Raw genomic sequence first — 20,163 nt, 5'->3', positions numbered from 1 at the left:
ACAGGCGGTGGCGTCTCCAGGCATTCTCCATGCCAGCTCCAGGGGGAAAGACAAACCTCGAATTGCAACCTGAACCAAATGTTTAATTTAACGAACATGAACCGTATCTTTACTGCAGACTTCGGTTACGTGCCCAGCAGCCGTGCTGCGCCTGCTGGGGGCGGGGGAAGGGGGTGAGGCCGCTCCCGTCACCCTCCCCGTGTGCCGGCCGGAGGAGACAGGGAAGGCGCTCACACACCTGGAGGAACATAAGGCGGGTGTGAGCAAGGAAACCACTGGGAGCAGTGGTGTGGGGGGCTGTGTTGGGGTCTACAGGAGTGTGGGGGCTGTGTTGGGGTCTACAGGAGTGTGGGGGCTGTGTTGGGGTCTGCAGGAGTGTGGGGGCTGTGTTGGGGGGCTATGCTGGGGTCTGCAGGAGTATGGGGGCTGTGTTGGGGGGCTATGTTGGGGTCTGTAGGAGCATGGGGGGATCTAGATGCCCTGCAGTCAGGGGCAGGACCAGACGTCAGCCTCCTCCCTTTTATTGGTGAATCTTAGACACTAGTGGGCCCTATGCCCCCCGTGCTCCCCCTCCACCTCTCACACCCCCCACCGCCCACACCCCACTCTCCACCCCCAGTGGGACATTGTCCCCACCCCCAGGCCCGCTCAGCCTTCCTCCCACGCCCAGCCCGGCCACCTCCTGGGGTGAGTCCTGGCCGCTGGGCTCCCCTGGCCGCGTGCTCCCCGGGGCCTGTCCTCGCAGAGACCGGGGACCCCTGGTTTGTCGTTGGGCGATTGAGGAAAACGACTTCCTGGGCATCACGTGTCGGGGACGGCCGCGCATCAGCTGAGAGGACGAGTGACCGTGAAGGACAGATAAGAGCCCCCGTTGTGAAGAGTCTAACACGAGGCGGCCGTGTAACAGGTGCGCGCAGAGCGGAGGCGGCCTCCGCCCGGGGTTCTGTCCCCCAGGAGGGCCAGGCGCCCCACCGCCGCCTCCGGTACAGGAAAGGGCCCGCTGCCAGCCCTGAGGGCTCCGCTGAGGCGGCGCGTGAACCTCAGGCGCCCTGAGCCCCAAAGGGGCCCGTCTCCTCCCGCCGCCGCCGTTCCTGCCGTTCCCGCGGCTGGGGGACGGGGCAGCGTCCTGTGTGGGTTCCAGCGACGGTGTTGCCAGCGCCCAGAGCCTGTTTGCGGCTCCAATGAGTCCAACCTCCTGGTTCCGGGAGCTGAAGGGTCTCTCATCAGAGGTCCCCCCCCCGCCCAGGGCCCCTGGTGCGGTCCCACTGCGTGCGGCGAGCATGCTGCTGAGCCCGTCCTGTAGCTCATCTCCCCGGCCCATGGCAGGGCACTGTCTTAGGAAGACCACCCTCTGCCTGAGCCGCCGTGGCGCAGTGGCTGAGCGTCGACCTAGGAACCAGGGGATCACGGTTCGATTCCCGGTCAGGGCACATGCCCAGGTTGCGGGCTCCATGCCCAGTGGAGGGCGTGGAGACAGCCTATCAATGACTCTCTCTCGTCGTTGATATTCTATCCCTCTCTCCCTCTCCCTTCCTCTCTGAAATCAATAAAAACATTTTTTAAGAAGAACAGGCCCCTCTGCAGACAGCTTGCAAACCTTGTAACGACAAGCAGCGCAGCTTCACCCCAGACAGGCCTGGGCAGGAATCGGTGCCAACCCATTCGTCTCCGGAAACCAGCCAAGGTCGGGAGGCAGTTCCGCGGACGTCCTTGGGGACTGCTCATCAGGGAAGGCAGCACAGGCCACGCGGCCTGCCGACGGGGTAGGGGGTGTCTTGAGAAGGGGGTTGGGGTGCAGCCGACAGCGTCCTGAGGGCCAGTTGCAGGGTCAGCCCCCGCCTTCCTCCCTCCAGTTCCTGTTGTTTCCCCGTCTCCTAGGCCGTGGCCTTGATGGACAACAGGTTTCTCCTTTTGGTTTCCTTAGATCAGTCAATGGTCGGCAAACTCACTAGTCAACAGAGCCAAATATCAACAGCACAGCGATTGAAATTTCTTCTGAGAGCCAAATTTTTTAAACTTAAACTATTTAGGTAGGTACATTGTTATTAACGTAATTAGGGTGCTCCTAAGGCTTAGGAAGAGCCACGCTCATGGGGCCAAAGAGCCGCAGGTGGTTCGCCAGCCGCAGTTTGCCGACCACGGCCTTAGGTCTATGTGTTACGTCTCCTCCGCCAGCCACGGCTCAGGGCGCGAGTGTGAGACACTGACCCGTGCGACTGTCCGGCTGCAGCTCGCGCCCCGGCCGAGGCTCTGGTTCCCACTCCCAGGCCTGCTGCGTTCTGTGGGCTTCCATCCACCGTCATTCTTTCCATTCCTGCGATAAGCAGATCTGGTCTCAACTTATCGGAAACGGTCCCTTTCCGGAGCACAGTCACACACCTCGCTTATGCTCCGTGCTCGTATTTCTTAATTTCAGTTACAGTCAGTTATTCCGCAGTGGCTTCAGGTGCTCAGCGTGGTGTTCGGCGCACATATCTCACTCAGGGTTCCCCTCGTGGTTCCAGTGCCCCCCCCCCCCCCCCGGCACCGGACGCAGTGACTGCAGAACTCCCCCCGGCATTCCCGGGGGCTGCCCGTTATGTCCCCGGTGGTTCGGTGACAGCCAGTTTGTCCTTCCGGATTCATCCCTTCCCCTGGGCCACCCCGCCGCCCCCCCGCTCCCCTCCCCTCCCGCCACCACCCGTCTGTTCTCTGACTATGACTTTGTTCGCATTCTGTTCGTTCGTTTATTCTGTTCTTCCGATTCGTTCCGCACATCAGTGAAACCGTGTGTTATTTGTCTTTCTCTGTCTGACTTATTTCACTGACGTAACACCCTCCGGGCCCATCCCTGTTGTCAGGAAAGGTAAGGTTTCCTTCATTTTCCCGGCCGAGCAGTGCTCCCTGGTGTGCATGTCCCACAGCTTCGTCATCCCCTCGTCGGCTGACGGGCCCCTGGGCGTTTCCCGATCTTGGCTATAGTTAGTGGCACTGCTATGAACATAGGGGTGCATATGGCCTTTCAAAGTCCTGTTTTGGGTTTCCTCAGATGCATTCCCAGAAGTGGGATCTCTGGGTCATAAGGCCCATTTTCTTTCTTTCTTTCTTTTTAAAGCCTTTTTTTAAAATACATTTTATTGATTTTTTACAGAGAGGAAGGGAGAGGGATAGCGAGTTGGAAACATCCATGAGAGAGAAACATCGATCAGCTGCCTCCAACACACCCCCTACTGGGGATGTGCCCACAACCAAAGTACATGCCCTTGACCGGAATTGAACCTGGGACTCTTCAGTCCACAGGCCGACGCCCTAGCCACTGAGCCAAACTGGTCAGGGCATAAGGCCCATTTTCAATAATTTTTTTTAAAATTGATTTCAGAGAGGAAGGGAGAGGGAGAGAGAGATAGAAACATCAATGATGAGAGAGAATCATGGATCGGCTGCCTCCTGCACACCCCGTACTGGGGATCGAGCCTGGAACCTGGGCATGTGCCCTGCCCAGGAATCAAACCGTGACCTCCCAGTTCATGGGTCGAGGCTCCACCACTGAGCCTCACTGGGTGGATAAATATCTGATTTCTAAAGGCTTCCGTGAGATATAATTTGTCCACCGTACCATTCACCCATTTGGCACACAACTCAGTGGCTTTTAGCATCTTCACAGAGCCATGCAACCGTCACGGTGACCAGTTTTACAACCTTTTCTTCCCACCGGAAAGAACCCAGACCACTGGCAATCCCCCCAGCTCCCCTGCCTCCCCCTACACCCCCTGGCTCCCCCCAGTTCCCCCAGCTCCTCCCACTCAGCTCCCCCACACCCCCCAGCTCCCTCCACCTCCTGTAGCTCCCCCAGCTCCCTCCAGTTCCCCCCACCTCCTGCAGCTCCCCAGCTCTCCTCACCTCCCCCAGCTCCCCTGCCTGCCCCCCAGCTCCCCTGCCTGCCCCCCAACTCCCCTGCCTGCCCCCCCAGCTCCCCTGCATGCTCCCCCAGCTCCCCCCACACCCCCTACCTCCCCACCTCCCCACCTCCCCCACCTCCAACAGCCCTGGCAGCCACCACTCTGCGTCTGTCCCCGCGGTCTGCCCGTTCTGCACTGTCACACACATGCAGTCCCCCATGTGGGCTTCATGTCTGGCTTCTTCCTCAGCTCCACATGTTTGAGGTTCATCCGTCGGGGGGACAGACACACTGCCATTTGTTTATTCCTGCATCACACGGACGTTGCGCGGTTTCTTCTTTGGGGCTGTTGTGAATGATTCTGCAGTGAACACGCGTGCGCAAGCGTGTGTGGGGCCGTTTCCACGCCTCTCGCCTGTACCCCGGAGGGTGTGGCGGGCCGTCGATGGTGCTACCTCAAAGCTCCTCAGAGGAGCCCCAGCCTGTGGTGACAGAGGCTGGACCCCCCGCTGTTTCAGGATATAAATTTTCCACGTGTTCCGTTCTACACTGCATTTATGTACAGCCTACGCCTTGGTTTTATTTCCCTCATGTCTATTCACTGCCTCAGTCCCTATCGGCTTACAGGTGCATAATTTAGTTCCCCCGTCTGGCTGTCCTCATGTCCGTCTGGGTGTCCTCATGTCCGCCTGGGTGTCCTCATGACTGTCTGGCTGTCCTCATGTCCATCTGGATGTCCTCATGTCCATCTGGGTGTCCTCATGTCCGTCTGGGTGTCCTCATGTCCGTCTGGATGTCCTCATGTCTGTCTGGGTGTCCTCATGTCCATCTGGGTGTCCTCATGTCCATCTGGGTGTCCTCATGTCCGTCTGGGTGTCCTCATGTCCGTCTGGGTGTCCTCATGTCCATCTGGGTGTCCTCATGTCCGTCTGGGTGTCCTCATGTCCGTCTGGGTATTTCATGTCCGTCTGGGTGTCCTCATGTCCGTCTGGGTGTCCTCATGACTGTCTGGCTGTCCTCATGTCCATCTGGATGTCCTCATGTCCATCTGGGTGTCCTCATGTCCGTCTGGGTGTCCTCATGTCCGTCTGGGTGTCCTCATGTCCATCTGGATGTCCTCATGTCCGTCTGGGTGTCCTCATGTCCATCTGGGTGTCCTCATGTCCGTCTGGGTGTCCTCATGTCCGTCTGGGTGTCCTCATGTCCATCTGGATGTCCTCATGTCCGTCTGGGTGTCCTCATGTCCGTCTGGGTGTCCTCATGTCCGTCTGGGTGTCCTCATGTCCATCTGGATGTCCTCATGTCCGTCTGGGTGTCCTCATGTCCATCTGGGTGTCCTCATGTCCGTCTGGGTGTTTCATGTCCGTCTGGGTGTCCTCATGTCCATCTGGATGTCCTCATGTCCATCTGGGTGTCCTCATGACTGTCTGGATGTCCTCATGTCCATCTGGGTGTCCTCATGACTGTCTGGCTGTCCTCATGTCCGTCTGGGTGACCTCATGTCCATCTGGGTGTCCTCATGTCCGTCTGGGTGTTTCATGTCCGTCTGGGTGTCCTCATGTCCATCTGGATGTCCTCATGTCCATCTGGGTGTCCTCATGACTGTCTGGATGTCCTCATGTCCATCTGGGTGTCCTCATGACTGTCTGGCTGTCCTCATGTCCGTCTGGGTGACCTCATGTCCATCTGGGTGTCCTCATGTCCGTCTGGGTGTTTCATGTCCGTCTGGGTGTTCTCATGTCCGTCTGGGTGTCCTCATGACCGTCTGGCTGTCCTCATGTCCATCTGGGTGTCCTCACGTCCGTCTGGGTGTCTTCATGTCCATCTGGGTGTCCTCATGTCCTTCTGGGTGTCCTCATGTCCGTCTGGGTGTTTCATGTCCATCTGGGTGTCCTCATGTCCATCTGGGTGTCCTCATGTCCGTCTGGGTGTCTTCATGTCTGTCTGGGTGTCCTCATGTCCATCTGGGTGTTTCATGTCCATCTGGGTGTCCTCATGTCCATCTGGGTGTCCTCATGTCGGTCTGGGTGTTTCATGTCCATCTGGGTGTCCTCATGTCCATCTGGGTGTCCTCATGACTGTCTGGCTGTCCTCATGTCCATCTGGGTGTCCTCATGTCCGTCTGGGTGTCTTCATGTCTGTCTGGGTGTCCTCATGTCCGTCTGGGTGTTTCATGTCCATCTGGGTGTCCTCATGTCCGTCTGGGTGTCCTCATGTCCGTCTGGGTATTTCATGTCCGTCTGGGTGTCCTCATGTCTGTCTGACACTGAAGCGTCGGCGTCCCTCACAGGAAGGTGAACTGGGGCGCGTTTCCTCGCACCCCCCCCCCCCGCCCCCTCTGGCTCTGAAGCCACCGCTGTCCCGGCAACGGGGTCTTACCCACACGCCTCTGCACACGGGGCCGCCTCTCCCTAAACTGCTTCTCAGAAGCTGATCAGTGAAGCAGCTGGAGTGGCAGGAACAGGGGGTCCGGGAAGACGGGGTCCTTGAGTCTTTCCTTCAGAAAACCGAGTCCATGACGACCTCCACCCTCCACATGGCACAGCGCCTGGGCAGGGTGGCGGCCTGGCCCGGGCTCTGGCGCCGCCGCAGCGTCTGCGAGATGGCGGCTCGCTTTGTGGATGCGCACGTGTGTGTGCGGGAGCCTCTGAACGCGCAGAAAGGGTTTTGTTTTGTATTTTTAATCCTCACCGAGAGACGTGTTGAGAGACAGAGAGGCAGAAACAGCGGTCGGGGTTCCCACGCAGGCCTGGACCGGGGCTCAAACCCGCCACCTGTGGGTGCACAGGGCGACTCGGCCGCGGAGCCCCCCTCCTCCTGGGCCAGCGTTCCCAGAGGGCGCGTGGGCTGCGGTCCCGGCGGCACTGGGCTCCCCACCTCTGATCCCTCGTTGAGAACCGCTCACTCCGCCTGGCCCCGGCCGGCGGTTCTTCTGGAAAACACGTCATGAGGAAAGGTGTTCGCAAACTGAATCGAAAAAATGAACCTCGGAGATGCTGGGTGTCGGAGGGTACATGGGTGCCTTCCCTCGGTCACACTCGCCGGTCCCCAGAGCAGGCAGCGGCAGGAAGGCCGACGCTGTGGCGTGGCTTCAAAGGTCTCGGGCAGCAGTGCTTGCCGCCAAAGGGACCACAGGCAGCCACCCCGGAGCCAGGGGTGCCCGAGAGGACCCCGTTGCTGGGAATCCGCACTGCGGCCTCACCTGCCACCAGGAGCACCTGGTGGACGGGGAACGGTGCCTCCACCCACAGGGTGCCCATGGGGTCCTGTGTCACCCGCTCAGCTCTCCTAAACTCAAAACAGGCTCTTAAGGTGTGGCGTGGTGGTCTGGGCACTGTCCCAGTTTGGTTCCCGGTCAGGGCCCATGCCCGGCTGGCGTGGCTCAGTGGTTGAGCATCACCTATGAGCCAGGAGGTCACAGTTCCATTCCCAGTCAGGGCACATGCCCGGGTTGCGGGCTCCATCCCTAGTACGGAGCATGCAGGAGGCAGCCGATCAGTGATTCTCTCTCATCATTGACGTTTCTATCTCTCTCTCCCTCTCCCTTCCTCTCTCAAAGGAAGGAAGGAAGGAAGGAAGGAAGGAAGGAAGGAAGGAAGGAAGGAAGGAAGGAAAGAAGGAAGGAAGGGAGAGAAAGAGAGAGAGAGAGAAAGAGAGAGAGAGAGAGAGAGAGAGAGAGAGAGAGAGAGAGAGAGAGAGTAGAAATCTTTAAAATAGAGATGCCTGTGTTTGGAGTTCCACGTTCAGTGTGAAAGCAGGTGTTGCATGTCTCTCCATCGTCCGACCCCGTAAATCTCCACCCCTTCCCAGGGCGGGGCAGGGAGGGTGGGTTTTGTCTGGGCCCATCATGGACGCGGGCGAGCAGCGGTGGCAGAGGCCAGGCACGTGCTGTTACATAAGGTTGTTTCCCAGGAGCTGACTCACAGGGAGGCTGGGCTGGGCTGGGCCGGGGCCTGGCTGGGCGCAGACAGGAAGGGAGTGGAGACGGGGGGAGCGTGGCTCTCCCACAGCCACCTCTCCCCTGCGGCTTCCGGAGCAGGGCCTCTCCCTGCATCGGCTCTCTAAGATGGGCATCATCTGGAGGGGGCGGGGGGTGCAGAAAAAATGTTTCTGTGTTATTCTAGAAAATCTTCATGGTTTCCTTTTAACGTTTCCTGAGCTCCCACCAGGTCTACGCAAGAACTAACGTTTTGTTTTGTCCCTGACAGCTGGGCTGCTCCAGCAGGAATTATCATTTGGGGGCGTAACTGAGGGGCTTAAAGGGAATTTCACAATGAAGTGGGGCTCCTACAGGCGGAGATCCAGGGAGCAGCGAGGGGAAGCCCTGGAGGGCGGCCCAGACCAAGCCCTGTGTCTGACATCCAGCCTCCAGGTCTGCGATTGTTTCAGGATGCCCGGCCTTCTCGGTCGCTATGTGATAAAGCCCCAAATCACTGTGTTAAAATAACCTATTAAATGCAGCGAGCCTGGGGCTAGAGGGCCAGGCCACTGGGCTCTCTGCCGCCAGCACTTGGCACCTGAGATCTCGGGGTCGAAGGCGTGAAGCCGGAGCCGTCACCACATCCAGCTCTGCCGTGGTTCTGGGTGCGCCAGGGCGGGCGGCTCACGACGGCTGTGCCTCCGTGTCCCCGTTGGCACCATGATGGTATGAATGGCCCTACCCTGCCCAGCCGGCGTGGCTCCGTGGTTGAGTATCAACCTATGAACCAGGAGGTCACTGTTCTGTTCCCGGCCAGGGCACATGCCCAGGTTGTGGACTCCATCCCCAGTGTGGGGCTTGCAGGAGGCAGCCGACCAATGATTCTCATCATGGATGTTTCTATCTCTCTCCCTCTCTGAAATCAATAAAATATATTTTAAAATAAATAAAATATGCACAGCCCTCCCCGATGGGGTTCCTGTGGAGGCAGGCGGTCGGGACCGTGTGAAATTCCCACCAGGCGGCCAGGGCACGGCATGTGCCAGACGCAGCTGCCGTCTGCGTTTAAGAGAAACTCTGACTCTCTCTCTGCGGCGGCTGCTTTTCTGTAGGTGGCATTGTCCCGTTTGGGGATAAAGGGAATCCTTGGGAGTGAGAGGGGATCCTAAACACAGGACCCCAATCCTAGCGAATCGCATGTGAGTGCCACCCCAGCCACGGCGCCGGCACGGGCTGCTCACCGCGGCCCCACAGCGGAGGCGCGCCTGGGCCTCTCGGGCAGGGAGGCACCTGTCACCTGAGACCGTTAACATGATGGGCGGCTCCGTTACCCAGGCGTGACCGCTATTCGGTGGAAAAAATAAGGGCTCAGGACTAACCTATAGAAACGCAAGGTCTGGGAGCAGCATTTCAAGGACACGCGGGAGGAGACGTGAGATGCAGAGAAGTTTGTGTTTTCCAAAAGCAAAGGTGAGCCAAGAGCCTACAAGTCAGCACAGCCACCTGAGCCCCTGCACCGAACACACATACACACACACACACACACGCGAGGCGGGCTGCGATCCACATGGTCCACAGGAGCCCCCACACGTGGCCGAGTCCTGGGGACCGATGGGCATTTTGCTGCTTCCACGGACTCTGGCCACTTCCGTGTGGGGACAGCCAGTGGCCGCGTGTGGCCGTCTTCCTGCCCTCAGCCCGGTGTGCTCAGTGGTTAGAGTATCAGCCCTCAGTCTGAGGGGCTGCAGGTTCAGTTCCGGTCAAGGGCATGTACCTTGGTTGCAGGCTTGATCCCCAGCCCTGGTTGGGTGTGAGCACGAGGCAGCCAATAGATGTGTCTCTTTCACATCCATGGCTCTCGCTGTCTCTCCGCCTCCCCCCCACCCCACCTCCCTTCCACTCTCCTCAAAAGTCAGTGGAAATACATCCTCAGGCGAGGATTAACCACAACAAAAGAGTTTACTTTGCATAGCAAGGCACATGCCTACTGGCCGATGTGGAGCCAGAATCAGCCACTGATGTTGGTCCCCGTGTTCCTGCGCCGGCTGCGCCGGGACCTGACCCAGCCTTTCCGCTGCGGGAAGCTTGTCAGCAGAACTGGAAGGGAGCCCACCAGCCGGAGAGTTAAGCTCAGCCGACACTCGCGCTGCCGGGCGCCCTCCCCTTTCCACACACTCTCAACGTTTTACCAACGAGCAGGAAGGGAGACGGGGAGAACCGGTTTTTTGGGGGGTCTGGGCGAGACGGGCCATATGATGATGAAGTGGCTTTAATTTCTCAGTCTGCTCCTCTCTGCCCGGGTCGCAGAGGCTGGGCACCTTCGCATAAGTTGAGACGGAAGGCGAGCCTTTTGTGCTTTTGTTTTCCGGGGCCGGTAACATCACCCAAAGCCGGCGCAGTTTTTATGAGATTTTCAGGGCGTTTGGCTTCAGCTCAGTTCATTTTCATTCAGCACTTTCTTAAGAATGCTCATTTCCTGCCCGGCCATAAAATGTCTGGATGCGAAGCAATTTTGCAAATAGCCTCCCTCTCACGCTGGGCGCAATTCATATTTGTCGATGCGAACCTGGCGAGTGTCTGCATGAGGCAGAGGCATCCGTCCACACGGAGGTTTGGGTTGTGCTCAGCCTCGGTTCCATCGCGCCCCCTGCCCCTCCCGTGCTGTTCACGCAGCCCCTTTTCTCTCGCTCCTTCCCTTGCAGCCAGAGCTACCTGCAAGCCGCCAGCGATGGGCCTGCCGGCCACGGCCTGGACCCCTCTGCCAACTACAACTCCCCGAAGTTTCGCTCCAGGAACCAGAGCTACATGAGGGCGGTCAGCATGCTGAGCCAGGCCAGCTGTGTGAGCCAGGTGGGGACCCCTTGCCACCCCTCGGCCCCTAGGCCCCGTCTCTAAAGCTGTGTTGTCCCCAGGAGTCTTCCTGCCAGGGTGACAGCCCCCCACCCCCCCACCCATGTCTGGGGGAGGCCAGGAGAAGACGGGCAGTTGCCTGCCACAGGTTACCAGCCTGGGGCCTTCCTGAGGTGCAGCTGTCCTGACATTTATGACTGTGATGCTTACATTGATCTCTTCTGGGTAAGGAAGGACGGACCAGCAGCCCATCTCAGCCCCTTGCTGCTAAGTTAGCTCACACTGTCTTCCTTTCCCCAGTGAAACGGGCCAGGGGCAGCCTGATGGTGCCACATCTTCCCCGTGGCACGCCTCTCTGAAAAGGTCACGTGCGGTGACCTCCGGGGAGCCCACCGTTGTCCCGCCCCTTCCTCACCTGCGGCTCTCCCATCCCCCCAATGCTCTGGGCCGTGGCTCCTTCCCTAGAGCACTTTGAGTTGCGTTCCCGAGTGGGTGGGTCACAGAGGAGGTGTGGGAGGCTGCGAACCACACCGACCTTGCCCCGCTGACGCCCTCGGGGACGCCCCCGGGACCGAGCCGCGGTCTGACTGCCCACGGGGAGCCCTTTCCACTTCCGACGCTCCCTCGCGCTCGGGGACCGTCGGCTCGCGGCAGGCAGGTCATTTCTGTCCTTTCTCGACCAATTCGAGACCCTTCTCCACCACCTCCCGTTTGTCTGGGAGAGTCCCATTCACGCTGGAACCCCGCTGAGGAGCTGCGGCTGGCACATCAGCCGGACGTTCCTCTCCTAAACTGCGCTCTTTGTCGGACGCACACGCAGGTTTAACCCCCTCGCAAAGGAGGGCGCCGGGCCCGCTGGGCTGGCGGAGGTTCCCACGCTTCCCTCCTGAGTCCCTGCCCTTCCTCCCACCCCGGCCTCCTCCACCTGGTCTCAGCCCCGCGTTCACGCTGTTAGATTTCCAGGGAAAGCCTCCCGATTTGGCTCGTGGGACACATGAGCGTGTTACCCCCTAGAGACCTGGGGCCGTGTCACCTGCCCTCCACAAGGCCCAGGGCCCAGCCTGCCTCTGCCCCAGGATCCCCCACTATCCCAGCCCCGATCATTTCTTAAAATACAGGTGGGCTCAGCCGGGCTGCCTCAGTGGTTGAGCATCAACCTATGAACCAGGAGGTCACAGTTCGATTCCCTATCAGGCCACATGCCCGGGCTGTGGGCTCGAACCCCAGTGGGGGGCGTGCAGGAGGCAGCCGATCCATGATTCTCTCTCATCATGGATGTTCCTATCTCCCTCTCCCTTCCTGTCTGGAATCAATAAAAATATATTTTAAAATAATAACGTGCAGTTGGAACTTTCAGAGTCCCAGGTGACTCCACACCTGGCAGGCAAATCGCAGACTTGGAGATCATCACCTGCTGAACTCCAAATGAAGTGAGGGCGCTCATGTCACAGGCCGAGGAAGAAAAGGGGGGGGGAGGCAGAATGAGGTGATGGCCCTGGTGGAGGGCAGACAGACCCCCCCAGCCATCGGCTCCTGCTGCTGCCTGGGGACAGGACGAGCTTATTGACAAACGGGCTTGGTCTCCATGGCGACAAGGAGAGGCAGAGGAAGTAGCCTGTAGTTTGAACGCGGCCTTTGCAGCAGGTACTGTGCTAACTTTTCAACGCAGCCTCTTGAACGCAGTCACACCTGCCGGCCACCCTTGAAGCATTGGCTTGGGGTCCGCAGGACGCCCCGGCCGGCTCGGAACTGGCCGCTTGCCTTTGAGTTTAGTAGGAAATAGCCCACCCTAGCGGGTTTGGCTCAGCGGCTAGAACGTCGGTCTGTGGACTGAAGGACTCCGGGTTTGATTCTGGTCAAGGGCACATGCCCGGGTTGCAGGCTCAATCCCCGGCCCAGGTCAGGCCTAGTGTGGGAGGCAACCCATCAGTGTGTCTCCCACATCGATGTCTCTGTGTCTCCCCCTCCCTCCCACTCTCTCTAAAAATCCATGGAAAATACCCTCCGGGAGGATTAACAACAAACAACACAGCCATCACCCAGCGATCACCCAGTGAGCTCTTTCCCGAGCTGACATCGGGTGCTGATGTCACACTCCCCGTGCGGGGCGTGGGACACTCCCCGGAAGCCGGTGGGTTTCGTGCCCGCGGGCCCAGGTGTGGGTGGCGGGTCTCGCCACCGACCGCGCCCTTGCCCGTTGCAGATGAGCGAGGCGGAGGTCAACGGGCAGTTCGAGTCGGTGTGCGAGTCCGTCTTCGGCGAGGTGGAGTCGCAGGCCATGGACGCCCTGGACCTGCCCGGCTGCTTCCGGACGCGCAGCCACAGCTACCTGCGCGCCATCCAAGCCGGCTACTCCCAGGACGACGAATGTCTCCCCGCGCTGACGCCCTCCCACGTCACCTCCACCATCCGGTCCACGGCAGGTGAGAATGTGCTGGCGGCGCCCCTGGCGGGACATGGGGGCGTCTATCCCTGGAAAGGGGGCCCCTCGCGGCCGGGACGGTCTAGTCTCAGACGCTGGTAACTGTCCCTCCTGCTTACGTAAGATGGTCCTGACTGCGATGGCATTTTGAAACGTTTCTTTCATAGGTGACTTTCCTTTCTTCTAAGAATGAAATCCATAGTTGTCAAGGTTTTAAAAATAATCAAGTCTGCCTGGCCCGCGGGGCTCAGTTGGCCGGGTGTTTGTGCCTGCACAGGAGGTCAGGGTTCGATTCCTGGTCAGGGCACAGGCCCGGGTTATGGGCTCCATCCCCAGTGTAGGGCGTGCGGGAGGCAGCCGATCCATGATTCTCTCTCATCGTGGATGTTTCTCTCTCTCTCTCTCCCTCTCCCATCCCCTCTCTGAAATCAATAAAAATATATATTTTTTTAAAAGAAAGAAGTGTAAGCACTGCTAATTAGAAGACGATTGCTTTTTAAATGTCAGAGTTTCGTCGATTGCCGCAAAGCCCGCGGGTGCACAGGTACGCGGGCGCCTATGTGGCCGCGTCCAGCCCGCGTCTCCGCCGCCCGGTAAGCGAGCCCATAAACGTGATTCATTGCCGCGAGCAGACCGGGCGCCGTGTAAATTCTCCGGTCGTCTTTGGGCTCCGCGGATCCAATGTCACCGTTTCCTTCCGTTCTGTGGCAGCCACATCCACCCGGAAAATTTACCGCCTGAGCCGCACCGCGCGGCTCATATTTTCCGCGCCGCCATATTTCTATAACACGATGAATAGCCATGGCCCGGAGGGGCCCGTAAAGCAGAGCAGGCGGTAAAATTCCACGAGCTGCCCGTGCCGCGGAGCCGGCCGCTCAGGAGCTCGCCGCGCTGACGAGCGAGGTGACTGGAATGCATGAGGCTTGGGACACAGCGACCGGTCAGACAAACCAAGGGCGTTCTCAGAAGCCCTGGGACGCAAGGCGTTTGTGATCACCTGCGCTGGGAGCCAGAGTGGGGCCAGGAGTCAGGGACAGAGCAGTGACAGGGGCAGAGTGGGGACAGGGCCAGGGACAGAGCGGGGCCAGGGCCAGGGACAGGGACAGAGCAGGGACAGGGACAGAGCAGGGACAGGGACAGAGCGGGGACAGGGACAGAGCGGGGACAGGTCCAGGGCCAGGGACAGAGTGGGGACAGGGACAGGGACAGAGCAGGGCCAGGGACAGAGTGGGGACAGGGACAGGGACAGAGTGGGGACAGGGACAGAGCGGGGACAGGGACAGAGCGGGGACAGGGACAGAGCGGGGACAGGGACAGGGACAGAGTGGGGACAGGGACAGGGCAGGGCCCAGGGACAGGGACAGAGTGGGGACAGGGACAGGGACAGGGACAGAGCAGGGACAGGGACAGGGACAGGGACAGAGCAGGGACAGGGACAGAGCGGGGACAGGGACAGGGACAGGGACAGAGTAGGGACAGGGACAGGGACAGAGTGGGGACAGGGACAGGGACAGAGTAGGGACAGGGACAGAGCGGGGACAGGGACAGGGCAGGGCCCAGGAAGCGGTATCGCTGGACCAGAATCAGAGCCTCTTGTTCGCATGGAAAAGGCTTCAGCCAGACTTGGGGGCGGTCACGGGGATTACAAACTAAGAATTTGTGCCACTGGGAGGGCCTGCACTAACTGGCCCCCTTTTAAAAATATTTTTATTGGTTTTTAGAGAGAGAGAGAGGGAGAGGGAGTGAGAGATAGAAACATCAATGACGAGAGAGGATCATCACGGATCCGCTACCTCCTGCACACCCCACACTGCGGATCAAGCCCGCAACCCAGGCCTGTGCCCTGACCGGGAATCAAACCGTGACCTCCTGGTTCACAGGTTGATTGATGCTCATCCACTGAGTCTTGCTGGCTGGTCTGTTAAATATTTACAGCACGGCTTTCCGAAGTGGAATCGGACGGCATGCCACCGTCGTCTGTTTTCTAAGAGTGTGAGAAGTGCCAAAGAAATGACAAGTCGCTACTGAAAAGGCAGAAAGACACCAGCACGGGGAGGGCCTCGCACTGCGCAGGGCACACGGGCCGAGAGCGTCCCAGTGCAGGCGAGACGGGACGTCCGTCAGTGGTTTTGTGTTAACATACGTGGGAGATCGGATTCTAACCTGACGTGTCATGGCCGTCCTTTGTCCATGTGTGTGTGTGACGGGGATGGAGACGATTCTGACAAATTGTTTTCCTTATGGTTCTAGCACTAGCTCCTGAAAATAACTCCCTAACAAGAGTTGTTTTCAAAGACAGTCGCAGTGGTGACTTTGGAAAATAGGGTTTATTGAAACGTTTCTTTTTGCAGAAGAAAAAGTGGGTGTGACTAGTTAAATGTTAAAATAGATGCATGGGCGGTCTTTTGTTAAGAATTCGGGAATATGAGATAAACGTCTCTAGGATGTCCCCCCAAAAATGTGTACGCACACTTTGAAAAATTACAAAGGCAGTGTTTACTGAAATACGTTTCCTTTCGGGCCGGCCTGTGTGGCCCAGTGGTTGAGCCTTGACCTAGGAACCCAGGTCCGATTCCCCGTCAGGGCACAGGCCCAGGGTGCGGGCTCCATCCCCAGGTGGGGCGTGAAGAGGAGGCAGCCGGCCCATGATTCTCCCTCATCGTTGGTGTTTCTGTCTCTCCCTTCCTCTCTGAAATCAATAAAAATATGTTTAAACACCAAGAAAAATACATTGCATTTTCACAGTTGAGCTCTCAGCTGCTGGCGTGCGTCCACTTTGGGGGGACCCTGTATTTGGGGCGCCCACAGGCAGCGGCTGCTGGCAGACGTTCGCTGGCCTGGGGTCTTCAGCACCCGTTCCTCACTCAGCCCTCGGGGCCCCTGGAGGCTCAGCCGAATCGCCTGTTTTCTCATCTAATCTGCAGCCCCGCCGGGTCCAGCACCCGCTGCTCAGCAACACGCCCCCCTCCTTGCACCGTGGACACCCCTACGCGTTGCTGGGTGTCCTCTCCTTAGACAGAGGGGCTCGGAACGCACCTCACCTTCATGTCACAGGCGGCGGCTTCCTCGCCCCCGCAGTGACGGACGGGGCAGATGCACTTGTCGAAATGTGCACTTCACCCGATTTTTCAAGGGCGGGAGCCGTGTGGGTGCCGTGGAGGAAAATGCCAGAAAATTGGATTATAATGATTTTGCTCCGGGTCAGAAATTTTCTCAGCATATGTCACAGCGGATTCGCGGAGTCATTAAAACAAAGGGAAAATGCGGGCGCGGGTGGCGAGCAAACAGCCAGGACTCATCCCGTGGTATCATTCCCGTGTCGGGAGCAGCCTGTCTCTCCAGGGAACGTGACAGTCCCGGTGTCCGGGTAACCTGGGGCCCCGGGAGGCTGCCCTCCTCAGCGCCAGGTGCAGGCCTCTCCCCGGGCCCCCCTCCCCGGGCCTCCCACACCCACCCTCCCGCCAGCGTGTGATTCAGAGCATCTTCCCATCCGAGTCCTGAATGTTACTCACCTTCAAAGACCTTTCGCCATGGAGGTGCCGCCCCAGGACAGGGAATAGGACCTGCACTCGGGGGTGGGGCATTCCATGATAACGGGGTCACAGTGACGCCGTGTGAGGGCACGGCAAATGGGTGGATGGGGGGGAACCCACCCAAGGCCAGCATGGATGCCGCTCAGACAGACAGAAGCCTGGGGCGGGCCCACTGCTCCTAGGCCCTCGAAGCTAAGCCTCGTCATGAGTCCACGTTCATGACGTGACCCCGAATTCAGGCGCAGCTGCCTGTGGCCGGCTCTGGGCTTCCCGCCTGTGGCGTCTCCTCGGGAAGCCGAGACCCGACCCCTTCAGCAGGAGGCTGTGGGTGCCTGAGGCCTGGCGCCTCGCGGGGGAGCCAGAACAGTCCCACCAAGTGCAGGCAGGACCCCCTCCGCCCCTTCCCTGGCGGCCGCCGGCTTCCTGGCTGCAGGAGGAGGCGTCTGCTTGGCCGGCACAGACCTGGGGCTACGATCCCAGCGGGCCCGTGCAGAGCGCCCCCGGCCGGGAGCTCGGGTTTATGGGTGCAGCCCCGCCAGGAGGCGTGCGCAGGAGCCGCGGGAGGGCGTGGTCCTTGTTTGGGGGGACCCACGGCTGCGTGTTCCTCTCCGTGACAGTCACTTGAGATTGCGACGACGTCGTCCCCACGGCAGGTTCGGGCCGTCCCACGTGCTCACCGGACCTCGTGGGAGAGGCAGGCAAGACTTAGGCTGCGTCCACTGAGCGTGTGTGAGAGGGAACACGTCACAGTTAGGGATCGTCTCTACCCGGCAGGTAGCCCTGTGAGAGGCACCTCCCGCCCACACCAGCGAGGCGCTGGGACAGGACAGCCCCGAGTCCGGGGGGAGGCTGCCCCCGCCTCGATCCCTGTCTTCTCATACGGATGCATCCACGACAGACCTTGACTGTGCTGTGAAAGCCGATTTATTAAAGCAATTGGAGCAGCACCTTCATTCAAGAAGGGAGGCAGATACACCTGCACGTCCGGCTTATGAAGCTCAGCCTAGGCCCTAGGGTCAGGGTCAGGGTCAGGGTCAGGGTCAAGGTTAGGGTCAGGGTCAGGGTCAGGCGCTCAGCTAATCTGAAGAGCGAGTTGGGTCACACACCCTCCTGTCTTCGGGGTCCACAATCCCCCGATGAACACTTCGGTGCAGATGAATTCCCGGGTCCCTGGTGACTTGGTGGCGGCCTTCCCAGAATTCCTGAGAAGCACCTGCAACCTGATCTTGCCAAGCCCGAGGCCACTGGCTTCTCTGCTGAGGGAGGAAAACGGCCCTTTTCCCCTCCCTCCCCCCTTCCCCTCTCCCCCTCCCCCTCCCCCTCCCCCTCTGCATTCTCTCCTCAGGAGGTTTTAGCCATTTGCCCAGGTGCTGGGCTGGGGGAGATGATGGCTTGTTGGTCCAGGCTGGCTGCACGTTGCCCACATGGATGGCCTTGTGTCCACTTTCTCTCCTGCCTCAGTGTCCCTGCCCCTCCTGCCCTGGGACCTGTCACAGCCCTGGCTTTGTTATGTCACTGATTGTTGCAATGGAAGGTCATTTTCGTCTCCTTGAATAAAGAGACAGTAGTAACCCCGCATGTTTTGTTTTTTACTTTTTTTAATTGATTTTAAAGAGAGAGGAAGGGAGAGGGGGAGATAGAAACATCATGATGAGAGGGAATCATTGATTGGCTGCCTCCTGCAGGCCCCCTACTGCCCTGACCGGGAGTGGAACTGTGACCTCCTGGTTCGTAGGTCTGTGCTCGGCCACTGAGCCACGCGGGCCGGGCTCAGCTAAGTTTAAAGCGTCGCATTCCTGGAGACTGGACAGTCCACGTGTGCCCCACTGGACAGTTACTGCTGGGGGGACGGGGGTGGGGGAGGCACACTCTGCATCCTGCCTCCCTGGGTGCCTCGCCCTCGTGCCCTCCAGCCCGGCGTGGCCTGGCCCTGCGGACGTCCTGCACTGAGGCCGTCTCGCGGCTCCTCACGGCCTTCAAAGCCGCTGCATTCTCAGGTTTTCTCCAGAAAATCCGCGTCCTCCTCGCGTCATGTGGTCCCTCTAATGTTCGCAGGGAAGACAGGAAGTGTCTCGCGCCGTGAACAGCCGCGGTCACTTTGTTCCGTCGGGAGACGCGAACAGCCAGTGGCTCATTAACACACATGAAACCCGTCCCAGTGGTGCAGGCGGCCTTCGGGAAACCTGTGGGCGGGGCTGTGTCCTGTCCGTCACACGTACGCGTGGAGCCGACAGTGATCACCGTGTCAGGTGGACCGTCCCAGGCTGAGCAGTGCCCTCCGTGTCGCGTCTGCTTCTCCAGCCCGCAGACGCAGGCAGGCGCAGGCTTGATTGCCGTAATTCCTCTCACGCTGCCATCTCTCAAGTCCTAATTAAGAACGTGCAGTGGGTCTGAGCGGGGCCGCTGCATTCACACAGAGCTCCGCGGCGTTCAAATGCATTGCATCTTGACTGCGGATTTGTGCCTCCTGCGGTCCGAGGCTAATTTTTGGGTTTCCTTTTTGGCTTGCAAATGACTGCCAGGATGGAGTCCAGACGCTCGCCGCATTCCAGGTGCCGGCGGTAATTAGGCGTGTGGTTAACCTAGCGATGTATTCACCGAGATGGCTCCGTCACGGGGAATACGGGCCGGCAGCCTCTGTTGCATCTGGACAGTTAGCTGGTCTCAGCGTGTGTCCCCACATTCTCCTGCCATAGACGTGCCAGTCCAGCCCCTCGCAGACCTAAAAGCACGTCCTGAGGGTCAAGGTCATTGGCTCTGGGTCTCGGTGGGACAGACGGGAGGAGGCGCACTGGCATCTGCTTTGCATCTCCAGTCCCTCTGGAGCGCCTGGGAGATTGGGCTGCGGGCTGTCAGCACAGCAGCTGGGCTGTGACTGGCTTAGCCATCTGGCCGGTAGAGGTGTTGGAGGGGCAGCGTACGATGCGGCCTTGTGCACACGATGGAGATAAATCTGCGAGTTTGGGCGTAGCGTCCTCCCGAGAGCATCCTCCCTACAGCATCGCCCCTGACATTGTCCCCCCGACAGCATCCCCCCCAAAAGCGTCCCCAGACAGTGTCCCCCGACAGCGTCCCCCCGACAGTGTCCCCCTGACAGTGTTGCAGCTGCAGCCTCTGACTTGCCGCCTGGCAGTGCCCTGGACTCGGGGCTTGGAGAGCCTCCTCAGAGGGGTCCCGTGGCACCCCTCAACCCCACCGACGCCGGGAGGGGCGCCGTGCCTGGTCCAGGCCTCTGTCTGCCGACAGGGAAGGACTAGCCGCCTGAGCACCGTGTCCCTTCAGCATCTCCCGCTCCACTTCACAGTGTCCCGGAGACCGCCCTGAGGGGGACCCTCACGGCTCCTTCGTGGTGAGCAGGGAGCTGACCTCTCCTGTGGGACAGGCTCAGGAGGCCCTGAGCGAGCTGCGCCCCCACCCCTCGCTTCAGGCGACTCTCAGCAGCTGACCTGGTCTCCAGACTGACCGGCCGTGGGGTTGGCAAGCGCGGTGCGTTCTCCCCTCTCCCTGCAGGGCGCAGCCACTGGGGAGCCAGCAGGGGTGCGCTGGCATCGTGCACACGGCA

At 59.7% G+C, this 20,163-nt stretch overlaps 1 protein-coding gene across 1 annotated transcript in view; it reads left to right on the top strand.

The window, feature by feature from the left end:
- Positions 1-20,163, top strand: part of DLGAP2 (DLG associated protein 2) — a 110,966-nt gene that overhangs the window by 64,030 nt on the left and 26,773 nt on the right. Inside the window, exons 5-6 of the mRNA XM_036301650.1 lie at positions 10,499-10,646; positions 12,850-13,069. Coding sequence (XP_036157543.1) covers positions 10,499-10,646; positions 12,850-13,069 — 368 coding nt within the window. The remainder of the gene's footprint in view (positions 1-10,498; positions 10,647-12,849; positions 13,070-20,163) is intronic.

Source organism: Myotis myotis, unplaced genomic scaffold (assembly GCF_014108235.1).
Source record: "Myotis myotis isolate mMyoMyo1 unplaced genomic scaffold, mMyoMyo1.p scaffold_m19_p_3, whole genome shotgun sequence".
NCBI lineage: Eukaryota > Metazoa > Chordata > Mammalia > Chiroptera > Vespertilionidae > Myotis > Myotis myotis.
This window is presented reverse-complemented; position numbering and strand designations above follow the sequence as displayed.